This window comes from Cuculus canorus, chromosome 9 (genome assembly GCF_017976375.1).
Source record: "Cuculus canorus isolate bCucCan1 chromosome 9, bCucCan1.pri, whole genome shotgun sequence".
Lineage (NCBI taxonomy): Eukaryota > Metazoa > Chordata > Aves > Cuculiformes > Cuculidae > Cuculus > Cuculus canorus.
Window position 1 is genome coordinate 3,160,139 of NC_071409.1, and position 20,550 is coordinate 3,180,688.

The 20,550-nt window shown below is 50.4% G+C and overlaps 2 protein-coding genes across 7 annotated transcripts in view; one reads left to right on the forward strand and one right to left on the reverse strand.

Annotated features, from left to right (window-relative positions):
• Positions 1 to 360: 360 nt before the first annotated feature.
• SLC35G2 (solute carrier family 35 member G2) lies at positions 361 to 8,218 on the reverse strand. Of its 3 annotated transcripts, none has more exons than XM_054074395.1 (3): positions 7,965 to 8,218; positions 6,153 to 6,284; positions 361 to 2,264 (listed from the first exon to the last, which is right to left on the reverse strand). In XM_054074395.1, exons 2-3 carry the CDS (start codon positions 6,161 to 6,163, stop codon positions 1,007 to 1,009), a joined length of 1,269 nt encoding a protein of 422 aa, XP_053930370.1. In that variant the 5' UTR covers positions 6,164 to 6,284; positions 7,965 to 8,218; the 3' UTR covers positions 361 to 1,006. The 3 variants fall into 3 exon arrangements, with proteins under 3 accessions (XP_053930370.1, XP_053930372.1, XP_053930373.1); XM_054074397.1 differs by lacking the exon at positions 7,965 to 8,218 and adding an exon at positions 7,110 to 7,888; XM_054074398.1 differs by lacking the exon at positions 6,153 to 6,284.
• A 1,623-nt stretch (positions 8,219 to 9,841) lies between these two features.
• The window catches only part of STAG1 (stromal antigen 1), a 194,615-nt gene continuing 183,906 nt past the window's right edge, over positions 9,842 to 20,550 (forward strand). The window contains exons 1-2 of one of the 4 annotated variants that reach the window (XM_054074812.1): positions 12,543 to 12,767; positions 16,545 to 16,623. The gene's annotated coding sequence lies outside the window, so the exon portion shown is untranslated. Of the gene's footprint in view, positions 9,877 to 12,542; positions 12,768 to 16,544; positions 16,624 to 20,550 lie in introns of those variants that run through there. The other 3 variants (XM_054074815.1, XM_054074814.1, XM_054074813.1) reach the window with 3 other exon arrangements.

Genomic DNA, 20,550 nt, shown 5'->3' on the forward strand with positions numbered 1-20,550 from the left:
GCGGGGACGTGCCCGCTGCTCCTCCTTGGCACAGAGCCCATGGACGCCGAGTCTGGAACGCTGGTCTTTCTCTTTATTAGCCATGCATTAGCACGACCAGGAATGCTATTGGGACCATAAAAGCCTGGGGATTTTGTAAATGTAATCTCTAACTGAAGCACTAGGACCCAAGCACACTGACATGATGTCACCGGACGTGCGTCGGGCTGTTCTGTGTCACTGCCCCTGCTCGGCTTTTTTGTTTCCCTTTTTTTTCTCTCCCTCGCCTAATAGTCAAAACCTGTTTTAGAAAACATGGGTCAATAGAAAGACTATCACTGTGCTCCAGGGTGGACCTTTTATCTGTCATGGACCCCAGAGTCCTCGGGGACCTTTCTCTCACAGCTGTGGCACAGCTGGAAGTGCCGTTTTTTGGGCACTCTTTTCCCCTGCAGGAGGTCTGGGCTTCCTGCACTGATTCAGACGGAAATTTAATGATGAAGCACAAAAAGCTTTACTGACTCACTCTTTATACACACAGGAAATGCAAGTTTTAACTACAGAAATATAATATTGATTTAATTTTTACAGCCAAAGCATCAGATGTGTTACAGAGGTCACGAACGCTCCTGTTGACCATTTGAATGGTTTTACTGTTCATTTTCCTATCGCCGCAGTGCAGAGGAACGAGAGGCACTAAGGAGTCCCTCTGTCTCTGTGCTGCTTTGTGAGGGGAAGGCGAGGCAGAGCGTGCATGGCTTGGCCTGCACTCCCGAGGGCCAGCCGGGGCCTCTGCTCACGCAGCCTCCGTGCTGGAGACAAACAGCCTTTTCTCATGGGACAAAATGTCACTGGTTGTACGCACTAGAACGAATTCACCTGTTGTGGAAGTCTGGAAATACCAACATTGCTATATCAGCTGTGATTTTAAACAGGAGAGAGAGAGGACCTGGCCGCTATGCTAGAACACCACAGAACTGAAATAGGGTACTTTTACACAGCCAGAATCAGATGGCAAAATCACAGTTCATTTAATGGAAGAATCCACAATCTCCTGATAATCTTGTCTTCGTAAGTTCTTCCAGGACAGTTTATGACACGTAAGGAAAAAAACACTAACCAAGATAACAGCTCCCCCAAGAAGATCATAAACCCCTGGGAAGATCCGCAACACGATGAGCTGCAGGACCATGGTGATGACGATCTCCAGGTGCTGTACGGTGCTGACCAGAGCTGGGTGGAACTTGCTCAGGGCGTAGTAGACCCCCAGGAAGGCTGCTGTGGAGCACAGGCAGATGGCAAGGAGATAGCTCCAGGTTTCTCCATCCAGTGGGACGATTGGCTCCTGAAGTAAGAACATGGTGGATGCTCCCCACACCATTCCCGTCCAGCTGAAGGTGAACAGTGCTGTCCACATGCTGATGTTATCTTTGATTGACCTATAGACTATCATGGAGAGAGCAGTGGTCAAACCTGCCATAACCGTCATGGTGTAGCCAAAAGCTTCCTTCCACGTGCTCAGCAAAGAGTTTTGCTCCTTAACGATGTTGGGGATCATGACGAGACAAACGCCAAACACACTGCCAAGGACAGTAATTATGTCTACATACGCCATTCCTTCATCTACGAGTAAAAAAGCCAAAATGGCACTGAACACTGTAGTGGTGGCCCTCCACATGATGGTCCCATTGCTGGGGGGAACGATAGAGAAGGAGGTATAAGCACAGGTAATAGAGATAACGTTGCAGACCCCATAGAAGAAGAGCCGAAGTCTGTAGCCTTTGGGGCCAAAGGGAGGCTCATGGTAATAACACACGACGGTAACGGACAGCACCTGTAAAACTGAACGGATGAAAATTAACTCTAGAGATGGCACCTTGGAACGATCAGAAACTAATCTTGTAATTAGAGCCACACATCCATGAGCCACGGCAGATCCAAAAAGGACTACCCATGTCTTCCTTGACTGCAGTATGTTTCCGTCAGGAAGAGGCTGGGATTGCCCAATCTCATCGGGGTTTGGCAGTTGTGCTGGCTGAAGCTTGGTGTCTATTGTACCAAAAAAGGTCCTTTCTCTCTTCTTCCCATCATTCAGTAGTCTTTTCTTAGGATTATCCTCCACAAATACTCCAGTCTCTTCACTGGCATCCTCATATCCCTCTTCCCCAGGCTGGGGATAATGAGAAGTGTATTTCACTGTTACTGTGTTGGGATGAATTTTCACTCGCTTTTTCACTGGGTATTTTTGGGAAGACGTATCCATTTCCTCAGAGAAATGTCTTGGTCTTAAGAAAAGAATGGAGATGGACTGTTATTTTTATTTAACAAATAGTGAGAGATTTGATAGTACGTAAATGCTGTTAGCGTTTACAAGCTACTTTTATCAACCCAGTCCAAATTCTACTAGATTGTTCTTGGTTTTGCTTTCATTTACTGGCAAGTTACTGCTAAAACCTGCGACAGTCAGAGCGTTTGGATCCCCCTAAAAGCCAAAATTACACACACTCTCTACACATCATGTACAGAACATACAACACAGTCCAGTATATTCTAATGAGAAAGTTATCTCGTGGAGCCTTTAGGACAGTAGATATCCAGTAATTATGATTATATGTATTGTTAATTGCTCACTAACATTACAAGATTACAGAAGAAATTTGTCTGAGGAGATGATCACTTTGTTTCTAAAATAACAGCAACACGGGGGAATAGAGAGCATCCCTGAGCAAGTCAGCATGGTTGGCATGTGAATAACTAGAACTAGATGGGTTGGAAGTGGATGATCTTTAAGGTCTGTTCGATCCAAACCATTCTATGATTCTATGAACAAACAACACATTTTTTAACAATACTCTGACAGTATTAAAAATTCCTTCTTCTTTTCACATCCTTTTCTTTCCAGTGATCAATTTTGCAACAGACTTGTTCTTCAAATCTGATTTTCTTTTTAAGTGGGAAAATTTGGAAGGGCTGAACCAGACCACCAATCAGACCTTCTTGTAGTGGGCATTTAAAAGCCACAGCAACAAAAGCACCACCCTTCTGCCTCCTATTGAAGGTCCATTTCATGCCACACAAGCAGTGCCTGTGCTTTGTGCACACCGCCGTGACACATGCAGAAACACACATGACGCTGCATGTGTTGCAACAGTGGCATCAGCCTCCCAAACAAGCCAGTGATCCCTGCATGCACCAGCCTTCACTAGCCCAAACATTTGCACTGCCATGGGCGCATGCAGCCTGCCCGCAGGGAGCCCACCTGCAGCCTGGATTCCCTCCAGGCCTCCACCGAGTGTGCCATTGCTGTTCCTGGTCTAATTCAGGCACAGAAATGTCATTGAGATCACTTTGTTTCCACAGCACCCTCCGCCATCTGCACAAAGAGCCCTTCCAAATGAAGTGGCTGCAGGAGAAATGCAACCTTCCCTGCCTTCTGTTTGCCCCGGTAAATAAACACATGCACACCTTTACCTGTGACCGAGAGATTTAATCATGGAATCATTTGGTTACAAAAGACCTTTGAGATCAAGTCCAATGGTACCTGTCCCATTGGTACTAAACCACATCCCTGAGCACCTCGCCTGCCTGTCTGCTAAACACCTCTGGGATGGGGACTCCACCATGTCCCTGGGCAGCCTGGTCCAGTGCTTCACCACTCTTTCAGTAAAGAAATGTTTCCTAATATCCAGTCTAAACCTCCCCTGGCACAAGTTGAGGCTATTTCCTCTCCTATCACTCGTTATTTGGGAGACCAACAACCACCTCACCACCACCTCCCTTCCAGGAGCTGCAGAAAGCGATGAGGTCTCCCCTCAGCCTCCCCTCCTCCAGACTAAACAGCCCCAGGTCCCTCTGCTGCTCCCAGAACTCCTGGACTCCAGACCCTTCCCCAGCTTTGTTGCTTTTCTCTGGACATCCTGAGCCAGAAGGGGTAAAACACCTCTCGGTTATATATATCTTTGTTGAAACAGAAACGCTAGATGCTCGCAGATATCATCTCAATACAGAAAGTAATACCCAAGAGAGGCAGGAAGCACTCGGCTGGTTTGTCAAAGCCGAGAGATTTCTGAAGCACTAGCGTGCCTGTGAAACCATGTTCCTTAGGAACTGGCAACCCTGGTCCATCATGAAAAAAACCACCACCATGAAATCCACACAGCTTTACACGGAGAGAGAGACATTGGTGTCATCTTGCCAAAACCCCTCCCCAGCCATCCCTCAGAACTACTGATGGGACTCATCCACAGAACAAGTGGTGGGTATGTGAGTGCAAGGTTCCTACAGCTCCATAACAAGGAAAATCACCATCCCATGCCTGCTGTCCTGCCTCGCCAGCACTGCAGAGAACACCCAGGAGGACTCATCCTCGTAATCCAGTCACCGATCTCCGAGAGCTGAGCGCAGCGGAGCCCTGCAGGCAGCAGCAGGTTGGCCCTGTGTAGTGTCAGCAGGGGACGGACACGGACTACCGCCCAGTCCTGGTCTGCAGGGAGCACCAAAGCACCGGAGCAGGTGAGTCCTGAACTTGAAAGACCACAAGTGTGTGGACGATTGGGCTGAACAGCGTGGCCGTGGTTTGTCAGGGAGACCGCTGATCAAAAGACAATGTAAACGTAGGTGTAATAGCTCTGTGCAGCAATACCTCAGAAGCGTAGTGGCCTGGTTCAGCCCCTGCGTTTCCTCCATCCCTATTCAGTGTCAGCCAAGCACCGCCTGTGGCTCCTGACAAAAATCATTTACATAAGAATGGGACATCCTTTCTTTCCGCTGCCGGTTTATTGCAGCCCCTGCTATTCCCAAGCGAGGCTGCAGCCCACCCGCAGGCAAAGTGAATCCTGGTACGGATGGGATGAACAAGATCAGGGAGAGCACCAGGCATCGAGTCCCAGCTCTGGGCGAAGGCAGCAGCACCAGTTTAGCACCCTGGGGCACCACCTTACTCCTCCTTTGGCAGGCTACACTCCCGGCGCCGAGAGCCCTTGCAGAAGCAGATGTTGTTAGACAGCAGAGGGTCCAGGACCGAGAAACAATGTTGTCCGTTCAGGAGGCCTTGTGTTAGCACTCCTCCCGGTCATGGTTCTCCTGCCAACACATTTGCAGCAGGGCTTAGCAGAAAAAGCAGAGCATACCCTGCGAAACGGTGGAGGAGTACTTCAGAGTGCTCATTAGCATCCAGTCCAAATCCCCCAAGGAAGCAGCTGAAATGCCAAGGAGAGTAAATAAAGAGGGCGAGAGCCGGGTATCAGCTGCACTGGTAAGCAGTGCAAACATTTAAATGTCCTCTGCCAGAAGTCTGCCCCTGTCTCACCTCCTACTTACACTTTTCCTGCAGATGAAGTTAATTCCAGATTCTTTTAATATGCAAATGCAAAATGTGCTGAATGAGTCCAGGAAGGCAGCGATTTTCACCAGTACAGCTTTCCCTACCTAGCATTTTCATTCTGTTATGAATTCACAATTCTGCCTTGCTGTCCCCACATCATAAGAAAATCGAGAGCCTCTAGATTTAAGGCACAATATATAGATCGGGAATAAAATAAGCATGAGGAAAAGAAGATAAAAGGTGCACGGCAGGCATTATTAGAGTGACAGTGGATTTAAACTGTATAAACCCAGTTGTTTCCTTCAGAAACAGCTGAGTACGTGCTGCAACTCTCAGTTCAGGAAAACAAAACGCAAATAACGGATTTTTTACCATTAGCATACAATAGCAACTTCTTGCTTCCCAACTTTAGATTACCTTTTCTTCCAAGACATACAGAAAAGGCTATAGAAAAAGAAACAAAATGCAGTTGCAAATGTAGTGCTGGACCTGTGTAATGTATTCAGAGATCTCTCTGGAGGAAAACAATAGACAATTGCGAGCGTGTAGCTCAAAATGGCTGTTCTGCACAAACGCTGTGTTCTTTCCAGTGTTCCTCAGCGCTAGGAATGCTAACAGCTGGAAGGGCTGGAAAGTGGAAGGACACTCATGTGAGAAAGGAGAAGGGCAGGAGATGAGAACTTGCAAAGAACAAAAAGTGCGCTTAAACCAACATTGAATTTTCTCTGCTAAATAGAGTCGATGACAGCTGTTATGCCAACCCTCACACAGGACATTTGTTTGTACGCTTCGGCAACCTTGATTCTCCTGATCAGGGAGAAGTTCAATGGAGACTGAGATTAGTGCATACCCCAAATCCATTATGTTTGTCCCAGATTGAAAATAAATGGAAATCGGCACAGCCTGTGTAGAAAACCAGCTGCTTCCCTTTCTGCTAGTGCCTTTTGTGGAGATCACATGAAGGCTCTGTTTTTCTTCATATCTGTAAACATAAAATGGTTTATTTGCATTTCCTATGAAAAACATACTTTGATTTTGAATCAAGTTTAATACAAGGCTGAAGATTACGCGCTACCCAAAAGTCCCACGTTGTTATATAACAAAACAAACATTCCCAATCCACACGACAAGCTGAGACACCCATTTAAATCACCACCTCACGGAAATCACTGACCGACTGCCAAAGCGTGAACCTCACTTTCCCACAGCTGAACAAATGATCACTATGGATTCAATACACATCACAAATCATTAACAGAATACACCTAATTTCTTTTAAAAGAATAAAACCAAAACTCAAGACTGCCCTACTACCTCAAAAATTACTACCCATGTGCTAATTAGTAAGGCAGAAGTAGGTAATGATGTGCCACTGGATCACTGGAAGGGTGGAATGCTGAGTTCTCCTTCTTGTCATGCCTAAAGGAATTAAGGTTTTGAGGTCTGACTGGCGATTCTAACCACCAGTTTTCAATAGGCTCACAGAAAAATAGGCCTGACTTCAGCCAGATGGGTCAACGTCAGAAAGCAGACTGAACTGCTGCTACAAAAGATTTGCAGGCATGGCAATTGCAGTCCCTGTGAAGTCAAAAGCAAGAAGTCAGCTGTCCCCGCGCTTGGAAAGGCAGGCCTCACACGGGTGTTCCTCTGCCTCTCCTGTGGCAAATCCCCTGTAGCCTGACCAGGTCAGGCTGAGATTACCAGAGGGCTGTAAGCAATCTCAATAGGATAACTACAGACTAACCCTTTCCCCTCAACATTAAACATACAGAAGACCCACTCCATCCCTACAAACCCACGTAACCACCTGAACTTGTGCCACCTCCACCGAGCAAGTCCGTGCACAGAGCACCAACTTCTCACAATGCAGATTTTTCTTTCGATGCCTTATCAGGTGCAGGAAAATCTCCCAAGTTCCTGTTCCAGCACCCTCTCCATTAAACCACCTTAACCTCGCTGGAGATTCTTCGGCACTCAGCAGTTCTGGCAGCTGCACACGCCAAGGGATCTATGCTCATGTGATGTCTGGCTAGCGTAATGCAACGTGAGCCGAGGGGGAAGAGAAGGCAACGTCAGGTGCACAGCAGGCAATTAAATGTTAGTATCACTGAAACAGCCTACGCTTCTGCTACGCTTCTGAACTACTTGATAAGGTGCATGCTGGAAAATCAGAGTGCCTTTATCTCTTCAGCCAGATGGTCTGACTACATCAATCAATTTTATTAAAAATATATGCAAAGACACTCAAATATTTATTAAAAATTTATGAATAATAAAAGGTATTTAAGAAAACGAAAAAGCAATAACAGAAATGGAGTTTTTAACACTTAAGCAGAAGAGCAACAGTTATACACAAACCAACAAACCGGCATCCCAATCGTTTTGAGTGGCATCCGAAGGGAAGAGCACGCAGAACCCACCCAGCAGCCCCGCTAAGCTCGACCCCCGCCACTGCCCGCACGGTCCTGCTCGCATGCTGCTCCCAAACCCCAACCCGCATTCGCCCCTGGTCGCTACGCGGCCCCCCGCGATCCCGGCGGGGCTGGGGGTGACACCTTCCATCTCCCCTGCTCTCACCAACCCTTTCCCGCTGTCCGAGGGCTCCAGAGGGTCCACGACAAACCCTCCTCGCGCACCCCTCGGCCGTTCCAGCCGCTCTCACCTGAAGGAACCGCTCTGGATCGCAGCGCCGGGCACGCAGGGGGCTGCCCGCCCGAGGCGCCCCGCGCCCCCACCGGTACCGGCACCGCCCGCCGCAGCGCCTCGGACACAGCGCCGCCGTGCAGCGCGAGCCCCGCTGTCTGCAGCCCCAGCCCCTCAGCTCCTCGGCCCTCCAGCTTCTCAGCTCTCAGTCCCTCATCCCCACCATCACCCTCAGCCCGAGCCCCTCAGTCCACCATCCTTTCAGCTCCTCGGCCCTCCAGCTTCTCAGCCCTCAGCCCCGCTGCGCTCAGCCCCTTATCCTCTCAGCCCTTCAGCTCCTCGATCCTCCAGCTTCTCAGCCCTCAGTCCATCAATCCCACCGTCACCCTCAGCCCGAGCCCCTCAGTCCACCATCCTTTCAGCTCCTCGACCCTTCAGCTTCTCAGCCCTCAAGCCCTCAGCCCTGCAGCCCCACTGCCCTCAGCCCCACCAACCCCCTCAGTCCTGCTGCCCTCAGTCCCTCATCCCTTCAGCTTCTCAGCCCTTCAGCCCTCAGTCCCTCATCCCCACCACCCCTGTCAGCCCGAGCCTCTCAGTCTGTCATACTTTCAGCTCCTTAACCCTTCAGCTTCTCAGCCCTGTAGCCCCACTGCCCTCAGCCCCACTACCACCCTCAGTCCTGCTGCCCTCAGTCCCTCAGCCCTTCAGCTTCTCTGCCCTCAGCACCTCAGCCCTTTATCCCCTCAGTCCTGCAGCCCCATCACCCTCAGCCCTTCAGCTCCTCAGCCCTTATCCCCTCAGTGCATCAGCCCTTCAATCCCTCATCCCCTGTCTCCTCAGCTTCTCAGACCTGCTGCTCTCAGCCCCACTGTCCTCAGTCTCGGCCCCTCAGTCCTCAGCCTTCAGCCTCTCAGCCCCAACTGCCCTCAGCCATGCTGTCCTCAGCCCTTCAGCCTCGCCACCCTCAGCCTTTCATCCCTTCAGCCCCACAGCCTCAACCCTTCAGCTCCTCAGCACCTTATCCCTTCAGCCTCTTATCCCTCAGCCTTTCAGCTCCTCAGCCCTCATTCCCTTACCCCTCAGCCCTGGGGCCCCTCAGCACTTTTTCCCTTCAGCTCCTCAGTCCTTCAGCTCTTCAACTCTCATTCCCTGTCCCTCAGCCCCTCATCCCTTCATCCCTTCAAGCCCTCAGCCCTGCTACTCTCAGCCCTTGAGGCCCTCAGTCCTTCATCCCCTCAAACTCTTCAGTTCTCATTCCGTGTCCCTCAGCCCTTCATCCCCTCAGCCCTTCATCCCCTCAGCCCTTCATCCCCTCCGCCTCTCATCCTCAGCCCTGCTGCCCTCATCGCCTCAGCCCCTCATCCGCAGCCCTTCAGCCCCAGTCCCTCAGCGTCTCAGCCTCGCTGCCCTCACCCCCTTCAGTCTCTCACCCCCAATCTCCCTCCCGCCCTCCTCCCCGCAGCGACCCCGCGCTGCGGGCGCCCCTCCCTCCGCCCGGCCGAGGCTCGCAAGGCCCCGCCCCCTCCGCCCGCGCGCTCCCCGTCCCCGCCCCTTCCCCAGGGCGCACGCGCGGCGTTTTCGCGCGAAAGACGTTTGCGGCGCGCGCGTGCCGCCCCTCCCCTCCCTCCCCGCTCCCCCCTCCCCTCGGGGCGGCGCGCGCGGCGCGGCGGCGGCGGGGCGGCAGGGGGCGCTGCGGTCGCGGCGCGCGGCGGCGGCTGCGCCATTGGCCCGGCGGAGAAGCCGCCAGATGGCGGTTTAGGATTGCGGCTCCGCCGAGCGCGGCCCCCGCCAGCGCCGCCGCCCCGGCCCCGGCCCGCGCCCGCCCGGACCCCGCGCGCTCAGCCTTCGCCGCCGCTCCTCCCGGGGACGCCCGCCGGGCCGCCACCCCCCCGCCCCCCCCTCCGCCTCGCCCCCCTCCGCCCCGCCGCGAGGTGAGCGGGGGCGCCGCGCGCGGGGGAGGGCGCGGGGCGGCGATCCAAGATGGAGGCGCGAGGGGCGGGGGCAGCGCGGCCGGGGCCGCTCGGCGCTCGGTCTCGGCGGCGGCCGGGCCGGGAGCGGGCGCTGCCCGAGCGAGCAGAGAGGAGAAGGGGAGGGGAGGGAGGCGGCGCGGGGCGGGGCGGCTCTGCCGGAGCAGCGGGGCCCCCGGGCGCGGCGCTCTTCGCCGCCATCTCATTGTCCCCGCCGGGGCCGCGGAGCGCGGGGGCTCCGGGACCGCCCCGGGCGGCGCCGCTCGGGGACGGGGAGCGCGGGGGCTGCGCTCTCGGGGAGCGCGGGGGACAGAAAGTTGAGGGCGGGAGGCCCTGCCCGGCCCCGGAAAGGGGGTCCGGTGTGGGGGCCCCCCCCGTGGGACCGGGGCCGGGAGACACCACTCCCGGGGGATGCCCAGGAGGGGGGAAGAGGGAGAGCCGGGCGCTCTGAGCTGCCGGGCGGCGAAAACGGGGAGGGTCGAGCTGGGTGGGGAGGGTTCTGGCGTGGGACTGGATTGGGATGGGACTGGGTCGCACTGGGAGGTGGCGGGCAGCTACGCTTGGCACTCAGCGTGTTTGTGGGGATGGCCGTGACACAGTGGGCCAAGGGGGCACGAAGCCAGGACTGGGGCTGGGAACCGCGGCTCCCGGGAGGTGCCAAGCAGAGGCGATGCCCAGGAGGTGAAGAAGAGGGAGAGCCAACAAGCTTGGGGTCCTGCGCTGTTGGGCAGCAAAACCAAGGAGGGTTGAGCTGGGTGGGAAGATTTCTGGTATGGGACTGGGTTGCGCTGGGAGGTGGTGGGCAGCTACTCTTGGCACTCCGTGCGTTCTTGGTTAGAATGGGGATGGCAGCAAGGCCATGACCTGGCGGGCCAAGAGGGCACAAAGCCAGGACTGCGACTGGGAACAACACTTCCCAAGAGATGAGGGAGAGGGACGCCAACCAAGAATGGGGTCCTGACCTGCTGGGCAGCAAAACCAGGGAGGGTTGTGTTGAGTGGGAAGGATTCTGGGTTGGGATGAGACTGGAAGGTGGTGGACAGCTACACTTGGCACTCCTTGTGTTCTTGGGTGGAATGAGATGGCAGCAAGGCCACAACTTGGTGGGCTGAGGAGCCACAAAGCCAGGACCAGAGCTGGGAACCATGGCTCCCAGGAGATGCCAAGCACAGGCAATGCCCAGGAGGTGAAGAAGAGGAAGAGCCAACAAGCTTGGTGTCCTGAGCTGTTGGGTATTGAAAACAAGGAGGGTTGAACTTGGTTGGAAAGGAATCCGGGATGGGACTGGATTGCGCTAGGAGGTGGTGAGCAGCCATACTTGGTACTCTGTGTGTTCTTAGGTAGAATGGGGATGGCAGCAAGGCTGCAACTCGCTGGGCAGAGGGGGCACGAAGCAGGTATTGGGGCTGGAAGCCACGGCTCCCAGGAGGTGCCAAGTGCAGGCGATTCCTAGGAGGTGGAGAAGAGGGAGAGCCAACAAACTTGGGGTCCTGAGTCACTGGTCAGTGAAAACAGGGAGGGTTGTGTTGGGTGGAGAGGATTCTGGGTTGGAATAGGACTGGATTGGGATGGAACTGGTTTGCACTAGGTGGTTGCTGGCAGCTACGCTTGGCACTCAGTGTGTTCTTGGTTAGAATGGGGATGGCAGCAAGGCCACCACTCGGTGGGCCGAGGAGGCACAAAGCCAGGACGTAGCTGGGAACAAGAGTTCCCAGGAGATGAGAAAGAGGGACCAAGCGTGGGGTCCTGAGCTGCTGGGCAGCAAAACCAGGGAGGATTGTGTTGAGTGGGATGGATTTTGGGATGGGACTGGACTGCTGGGAACCACGGCTCCTGGGAGATGCCAAGTGCAGGTGATGCCTGGGAGTGAAGAAGAGGGAGAGCCAACAAGCTTGGGGTCCTGAGTTGTTGGGCCATGAAAACAGGGAATGTTGTGTTGTGTGGGATAGATTAAGGAGTGGGACTTGGTTGGGATGGGGCTGCGTTGCACTGGGTGGTTGCAAGCAGCTACACTTAGCACTCAGTGTGTTCCAGGATAGAATAGAGATGGCAGCAAGACCATGACTCAGTGGGCCAAGGGGGCACAAAGCAGGGACTAGGGCTGGCAACCATGGCTCCCAGGAGATGAGGAAGAGGGAAGTCAACTAAGCCTGGGATTCTGAGCTGCTGGGCAGCAAAACCAGGAAGGGTTGTGTTGGGTGGGAAGGTTTCTGGGATGGGACTGGGCTGCTGGGAAGTGTGGCTCCCAGGATATGCCAAGTGCAGTCGATGCCCGGGAGATAGGGAGGACAAAGAACCACCCTAAGCAGTTGGGCAGTGAAAACAAGGAACATTGTGTTGGATGGGAGGGATTCTGAGATGGGACTGGGTTGCACTGGGAGGTGGTGGACAGCCACACTTGGCACTCCGTGTGTTCCTGGACAGAGTGGGGTTGGCAGCAAGGTCACGACTCAGTGGACAAAGGGGGTGTGAAGTTGGGACCGAGGCTGGGAACCACAACTCCTGGGAGAAGCCAAGTGCTGGCAATACCTGGGAGGCGAGGAAGAGGGAGAGCCAACAAGCTTGGGGTCCTGAGCTGTTGGCAGCGAAAACAGGGAGGGTTGTGATGGGTGGGGAGGATTCTGAGATGGGATTGTCTGCATGGGGAGGTGGTGGAAAGCCACTCTTGGCATCTGTGTTCCTGGGTAGAGTAGGGGTGGCAGCAAGGCCGTGGCTTGGCTGGCGGAGGGGATATGGATCTGTGCCCTGATGCTGTCCCTGCAGCCTTCGAGGCTGGAGAAGCAGGGCTGGCCAGTGGTACCAGAGTTGGGAACCACAGCTCCGAGGAGATGCCGAATGCAAGTGATGCTCAGGAGGTGAGGAAGACTAAGAACCGCCAAGCTTGGGGTTCTGGGCTGTTGGGCAATGAAAAGAGAGAGTGTTGTACTGGGTGGGAAGGATTCTGGGATGGGACTGGGCTGCACTGGGAGGTGGTGGGCAGCCATGCTCTGTGCTCCTTGGGTTCCTGGACGGAGAGGGGATCACTGTGTCTCAGAAGGAAGACAACAGTAGTGTCTGTAGAGCTACTTGAAGGGATGTGCCTTCTGATATCACTGCCAAAAAGCTTAGGTTTTGGTAAGAGAGTGCGAGTTTAATTAAAATTGAGCTGCTTTTTACGCATTGATAGTTTTGGTTGTGTTCCACACAATGTTGTGGTACTTTCAGCTCTGTAGAGTTAGTCTGGTAACGGTGTTTATGGAGTTGTAAATAATGAAAAGCCTACGGATCCCACCGCTGTTCCAAAGTTGTGACATGTGTTTGGTATGATGGATGACACAGCTGCAATCAGATGTCCTACGACTTGACCAATTTCTCCATGCTATTACACTGTTGACAGGGGCGGTATAGGAAAAGGATTAGTCTGGCTTTTCTGAATCCAAAGCAGTTTTGCCTTGCCTAGTGAGGTTTTTGTGTTCCTCTGTGGATAGCAAGGTCATTTAATGAATGTTCTGCAGTGTAATCCATAGATCCATGAAGAAATCACTGGATCACAAGGCAGTATATAGGTTGTCAGTGTCCTGACTATGGGAAGAAGCTCTTACTTTTATGGGACCAGAGGCCAGTTTATTCATTCTTTGAGACTCGATGGTGATGAGTTGTTGGTGGATAGCCTGAGAAAGCACACGTAGTGGGCGCAGGGGGTTTGAAACAAAAAGCCAGCCTGTGACGCAGCAGGATTTCCTGGGGAGCAGGAGCAGAGGGGCTGACTCCAGGGTTATGGTTAATCTGACAGGATGTAGTTTCTACTGGCTGCTCAACACAGAGTATTCAGTTGAGATTCCTGGTTACTACTGCTCAAGGACATGCTTGTGGATTTGCGGGAGTTGGAGGAGGGAGTGGAAATCAGTGCTTTTCCGAAAGTGAGCGAGCAGCTGGGGCCAGCGAGTGGGGGTTCACAGCACCTCCACTACAAACCCACCGGAACACGTGATGGTTGGCAGCTCATGGTCTCTGCTGGTTCCTAATGTTTTACCAGTGTGCTGAGGTTGATAAATTCACTGTAAGAGGACAGCATTTGTGGCCAAACATCCACACACAATCCGCTGTGGGCAGAAGTTGTGAGGGCAGCTGAAAACCTGATCGTAGAGTGTTGTGACTGGGGTCTGCAAGCGTTTCAGCCGCTCTCTGTCTTTTGTATTGTCTAAGTTTTTATGTGACATCTACTGAAACTGCAGTGCATTTTTTGATAGTCAAGAAGGTTTATGAGAGTTGAGAAGATTTGGACATTAAATATTTGGATGCGTTGACAAAATGAGTTACTTAGGTTGTTCAGAAACTCACTGAGCAAATAGTTTTGATTTGGACAAATCCTTTTCTGAAGAAGAATATGTACCTCAAGTTTGCGCTGGTGACTTCGGATTCTTTCCTTTATTTCGTTTACCAAGACTTGTGCTGTTATAAGGTGGCTAAATATAGGTAATTTAAAAATTTTAGTGGACAAGAGAGCCTGTAGAAGTGTAAGGATGCAGTGGAAGAGAAATGCTTAAATGTGATGACAGAATTTCTAAGAAAAACTCTTGTACTGGTGTAAGGATGTCTCTTTATTGTAACCTCTGTGAATTGTTGTCTGGCAAAATGCACAAAAGGACACCCTGCTGGAAATTTGGAAGTGCTAGTTTTGTAGTTAGCTTAAGAGGTACCAAAAGCAACCAACTTGTCTCCTCGTCCACTTCAGTTGCGCAGGAGTGGAAAAAGGTAGCTTTGGACACACTGCTGTTGTATGGGTAGTTGGTGTCTGAGTGGTCTGGCTCTCCCTGTTGTGCACTGTGACGTGCCCGAGTGTTTGGATGAGGCTCTGGCTTCTTGTGCTTGGAGTCAAAACCTTGCAAGCGATACTGCAATCTGGTGCCAAGATAAGGCTGCCGCTTATACTGACTTCAGGATTTGAAATGTCAACCAAAATCTGTAAGATACTTCATGCTTTTTTACAGTTTTGGTATTTACTTGTGGTCACTCAGATTTGTCACGTGGAGCCCTGGAACTCTCCCATTGCAAGTGACATCTCTTGCTTGCAGTGCCACTGTATTCACTCCTTTGGCTAAAAATAGATAGGAGTGGAGCTAGTTGTCTCCTTTGAGAGAAAGAGAAATCCTACTGAGTTGGAGTTCACCCGCAGATAATTGTTTTGTCGTTTCTATCCAGGACTTCTACAGATACACTATTTTTAGCAATATTTTGCTTTTCCAAACTGATCTCACTTTGGTTTGCATGTTGGCTATGCAATCGGAATGCAAAGAGGTATTTCTTTGTTCCCCTAGAAAATAAGATGTTGAGAGAACATTACTATGACCCTCTGTTGCCACTTCTTAGTCTGAAAATTTGCTTCCAAAACCATGTGTTGTTTGGGGAAGGTCCACACTGCAAATTTTTTAGGATAGTCACTGCTTTCAGCTGGCTGAGAGAGCTGAATCTTCTTCCTGGTTCTGTAGCCACTTACTACAATTCTGACATGCCCTTTTGAACATCTAAGTGTAGGCCATGATTTCACCCCTCAACAATTTGTTTATATTGTTGGCAAGAGAACACCCAATAACTTGGGTCCTTTCACTAATGTTGGAAGGAGCTGCGCTCCTGGTTTTGATAAGTTGTGCAAGGTTTCCTCATCTGCATCTCTGCAGGCATTTTAATACTTTGGAAAATACTTTTTAGTAATAAAAGATACCAGCATACCTTGGACAATAGCTTCTACACAGTATCTTTACTGAACCCAGGCTGTATCACGTGTATCCTGTTTTGAGCAGTAGGTACAATGTAAGCCTGATAAATTGGGTAACTCTGCTTTCATATTATGCAACCTCAAAGCCACCTTATTTTGGAAGGAAATGCCCATCTGTAAATACAGGTAATATCATATTTGGTACAAATACAAGGTTTTTGCCCTGCCTTCAAGCATTGAAGTACATGATTTTGATACTGTCAAACGCTCGTTCTGTGGTTATGATGCCCAGGGTGGACTTGTAGGCTCAGAATATGCAGAAAGCCACTGGTTGCAGGACATTGGTGGGAGAGACGTCTCAGCTACGGTTGCCAGCATTGTTAGACACAAACAAGAGCTTGATGTGGGATGTATTCTGAGCTCCAGTCACACAGTTATTAATCATTTAGTGCAGAAATAAGAGCAAGAGATTGAGTTCTTAAGCTTGTCCTCCCTTAACTGAAAAGCAACTTGTTTCAGGTGTTTCCCAAAAGTGATGTTTTACTAGAAAGCCAAATGAGGCAACGTCCAGCCAGCTGTGTTCCTTGCTACTGGAATACGTGCTGTTTACTCTGTGAATAAATCTAATGTCTCTATATTCTGTAAATCTCCATATAGCAGACTTGGCAGGTTAGCTGGGTGAAAGTATGAACAGATCATTCAGCTTGCATGAGAAAACGCTGCTTTGTAGAGTTACGTATTTAGACTGGTGGGTCTGAAATTTTTCTAAATGTCAGATATTTTTCTACAATAACCCCCCCAAACAATTAATCTTGTATGTGGTTTTTCATATACTACAGGATAGCATGCGATGATGTTTTTTGAAACTGAAAAATCAAACGACAAGCTGGGGATCCGTTTGCTGTACCCCTCATGAGGGTTTCTCTCTCCTTTTTAGGGTCAGAATCCCCAAAGACCGGGAAGATACCAATGTGCTACTGTTTACAAGTGGAAAATAAACCTTCATTTGCAAATGGGTAATGAATTCCATCTTCAATGAATGATAAATATGCCCATTTTGCATTGTTATTTTCTTAGATCTGTTTGCTAGGACCACAGGAGCTTGTTCCTGCCAGTGGAATTGCACAAGATGGTCGAGCTGATCTGCCAGCCTCCCACAGCTGAGAGAGGAATCTCTTTCTCCACAGCTGCGCAGTTCTTCCTTTTTCCTTTGTGCTGGTGCTGGCTTGACCTTCCCTTGAACTGGTTGAATTCCCTACCTGGCAAACCCCGTCTGCTTGGGAGGGGTGTTTGTCGGTGGTGTGAATGGATTGAATCAGGCCATGAGAGTACCGTGTTGCTAGGGGTGACACGAGGTCAGCGACAGGAATGTTTTGGAGAAGAGCCCTTAGGAGCTCAAGACCCTTCCTTGTGCAGAGGGAGGGGCTCAGCTCTGTGCGCTTGCCCTGGGTGGCAGTGTTCAGCCTGAAGCCCATCCCTGTGTGTGTGAAGTTGGGATTCCTGTGGATAACTCCCTCACCTGTGCTGGATTCCATCTGCCAGCTTTGCTGTATGGAGCCTGTGTTCCTTCGTCATTCTCCATGCTGGTCCCACCTGCCTTACCGTGAATAACTGCGTGCATCAGCAAATTGTCAGCATTCGCCTCCTTTTCCAGACGTATGGATGTCTCAGTTCAGGCTCCAGCTCATATTCCTGTGGGACTGTTTTTGCTCCTTGTTACCTCTCTTCTAGCTGGATAACCTATCCATGCCAGGCATTTTACAGCAGCTTCATTTCTTTGAGAACCTTTTGTAATGGATCTTGTTCAATGTCTCTTGGAAATGAAAGCAAGCGTTCTCTAGTTGAGATGTGTGGGTGAGGGAGGCCTCCTAGAGAATTCCTGTAGATTTGTGGAACTTGACTTCCCTGTACAAAAGTGGGGTTGATTTCCTCGTCTAAATGCTGTCATTATTCAGCTGTCTGTTGATCTGTCTTCTAGGATATCTTCTGCTAAGTCACGCTTGCTCGGCTGTGGCATCACGAAGGTTAGGTGAGAGAGGAAATGGAACTATGGATTATGCTCAAGAGATTGTGCTTCAAGCAGTAGAGTTTTTGAAGGCTGTTTTCTTTTGATTCTCTCTTGGGTAACTTCTGTCATGTCTGATAATTTTGATTTTCCTGCAGCTTTAACGGGACACTGCTTTCGAGGGAGAGGAATTATAAGAATCCCTTTTCTAAAGAATGAATGTTTTTAAAAGTGCAGAGGAACATAAATATCCTGGGGTCTCTGTTTTCCTGACTTCAGTGGAAATTGGTCCAGGGACTGTCAGTTACTGGCAGTAGGAATTGGAGACGAAGACAGTGAGAGAAGGATAAGCACACAAAATAGAGCTGTGTAGGCCTGTTCCTGATGGATAGTGAGCTTAGAAACCAAACCAAACAACGAGGTTGTAGAGATACAGTGAAACAGACAGCAGGATTGGACTGTATGATCCTTATGGGCCTCTGCCAACTTGAGATAACTCTGTGTTAGTGCGCACAGAGTGCAAGTCACGGTTACAGAGATCATCCCTGCTTCCCCAGCTGTAGTGTAAGGGTGTGCCATCCTTTGACTGCTCCCAGACTGTACTCAGTGCTCAGTGTTCTGCCATACATAATGCTCTGGGAATAAAAGCGTGAGCAAAAAAAAATAGTAAGGAGAGCTCCTGAGCCTTCAGAAGGACTTCTCTGGAAGTCTCAACTTTTCAGGTGCCTTTTTAGTTACAGATCGTAGTTTATTTGTTCTTCTTTCTATTCCAGAGGTCCGGTGTTTTTCTTCAGCTCTTTGAGGCTGTTTCTGTTTCAGTCTGCTGGTATTTACATAAATTAAACTGGCCTGTGATGTGTTCTACCTCATCCCTCTGACAAGGGTTGGTGTGTTGGGTGAGACAAAATGTTTCTGTGTGTATGGGTCTCTTGCCTTCCCCATCACATGGGTGATTTTGTCACTTTAACGCGTGTTATTTTTGTAAGCTCCATTTGGAACAGCCTTGTCTTACCAAACTGATAAAATGGAGCTGTAATTCAATTCATGTTTCAAAATGTTTCAGGGAGTTTTTTAATATCAGCTATTATGCTGTTGTGCAAGACACTGGGTGTGTTTGGAACCTGAAGAGATGTGGAATAGTGTACTATTTAATGGAAAATAGCCAATCGTGTTCTGGCAGTGCTGTCCATTTGCTGAGGTGGAAGAGAGAACGGTGGACTGGATGGCAGTGAGAACTTGCCATTGGAACCTACCAAAGCCAGAGTGGAACAAGTGGAACCATCCCAGTGGAATGCAGGACTTCCTGGCTCTTCCCTGTTGTGAGTGGGCAGGAGAGCATAAGCAGGAGTCAAGTTTTGGGTATAACCTATGCTACTGGAAAACTATACTGAGTATAACTGTGCTACTTCACTGTTGGAGAAGGAATGGAAGTGAAATGCCCCACTTCTGGCCTTTTCCTTAAATGCGTCGTTATACTTAGTTTTCTCCCCAAAGGACGGCGGAGAAGCTGCTGGTCTTTTGCGTTGCCAAGGAAAGTTTTTCCACACTGTTCCTGCTGGTGTGTGTCCCTGTTGGGAACTGAGAGCACTGCTGCTGGCTATCCCATGGAAATTCCTGCAGCCCCAGGTGGCTGTTGAATTGCGCATTTCTTGTCTTTCAGCTGGAGTGTTAGTGAACATTTGCCCTTAAAGCTGGTGAAATTAACTTTTCTCATTGGTGTGCCTTACTTTTCTGATTTCTCCTTGCTGTTTGTTGATTTGGGGCCTGCTGGTGCTCAGGCAGAAAGTTGGGAGAGAAAAGACAAGGGCATTAGCGAGGAGTGAGAATCAAGGGAAGCTAAATGTCAGATTTGGGGGGCAGGAGGAGGAATGGTCAGATGTCACTGTGGTTATTTCCTAGACACTTTGTTTTCCATAGGCAAATGCATTGTTACAAAACTGCTGAAACTTGAAAGTGAATCCTTTCCAAAACCTGTAGAATATTTGCTGCGAGGCTTCTGCCCTGGACTTCATCCCTGAGGAGCACTGGACCTTTTGCAAGAATGCAGTGGCTCACCAGCGTCATCCCTAGCAGAACTTGGGGTGTCTCACCTTGCGATGCCGGAATATCCCACCAGCACTTTCTGTAGGGAGTCCAGAGGTGTTGCTGGGGTACCTCACTTGTAGTTCAATTCATTGTGAAGCGCACAGCTAAGAATAACCCCTTCACAGCTGACTTGCCCATAAATTTTTGGCAGTCAGCTCCTTTGTCCTTCTCTCAAACAACTTGCCTAATGTAACGTTGTGCTTTAATAACACCCACATCTGGAGTTTGACTATTGTTTCTGCCTCTGTCCCAAAGGCAACTTGTCGCTGCTTTGTAAGTTGTGTTTGCATTCAAGCTGATGTCAAAAGAGAACAACTTTCTGTGGCAGTAACCGCAAAAAGCATTCAGCCTGTGGGACAATTGGCACTGATTTGTAGTTCCCCAGTTCTGGTCTCCACCTCCAAAGCTGGTAAAAGGCAGGAAGCACAGTTGCAAAGTGTTAGAAAGTGTCATTAGATTTATTTACACCGTGTGAATCCTATGTGAATGTGCAGGGTCCCTGTTACTGGCAGAGGTGAGCATCGTGTGGGGAAAAGCTTATGGAACCATGAAGAAACAAAGATGTAATTGAAGAACATGGGAATGTAAAAAACCATCATCTTGCTGGAAGATAGTTACACGACGTGCTGGTTCCCCTTGGACCAAATGAAGTGGTAGGGGTAAAGGAACCAGGCTGTTGCCATCGTGTGCTGGTGGCTGCTACTAAAGGATTGAGCAAAGTAACCATAGCTCCTGTAGCTCCCTGTTTTTCTTTTATGAAAAAAAAAAATGCTAGCTTAATCTCTGGTCAAAGTATTGCTGGTAGGCTTTGCACATCAGACTCTGAGGTCATTGAGAAGAGCGTGGCTTTCAG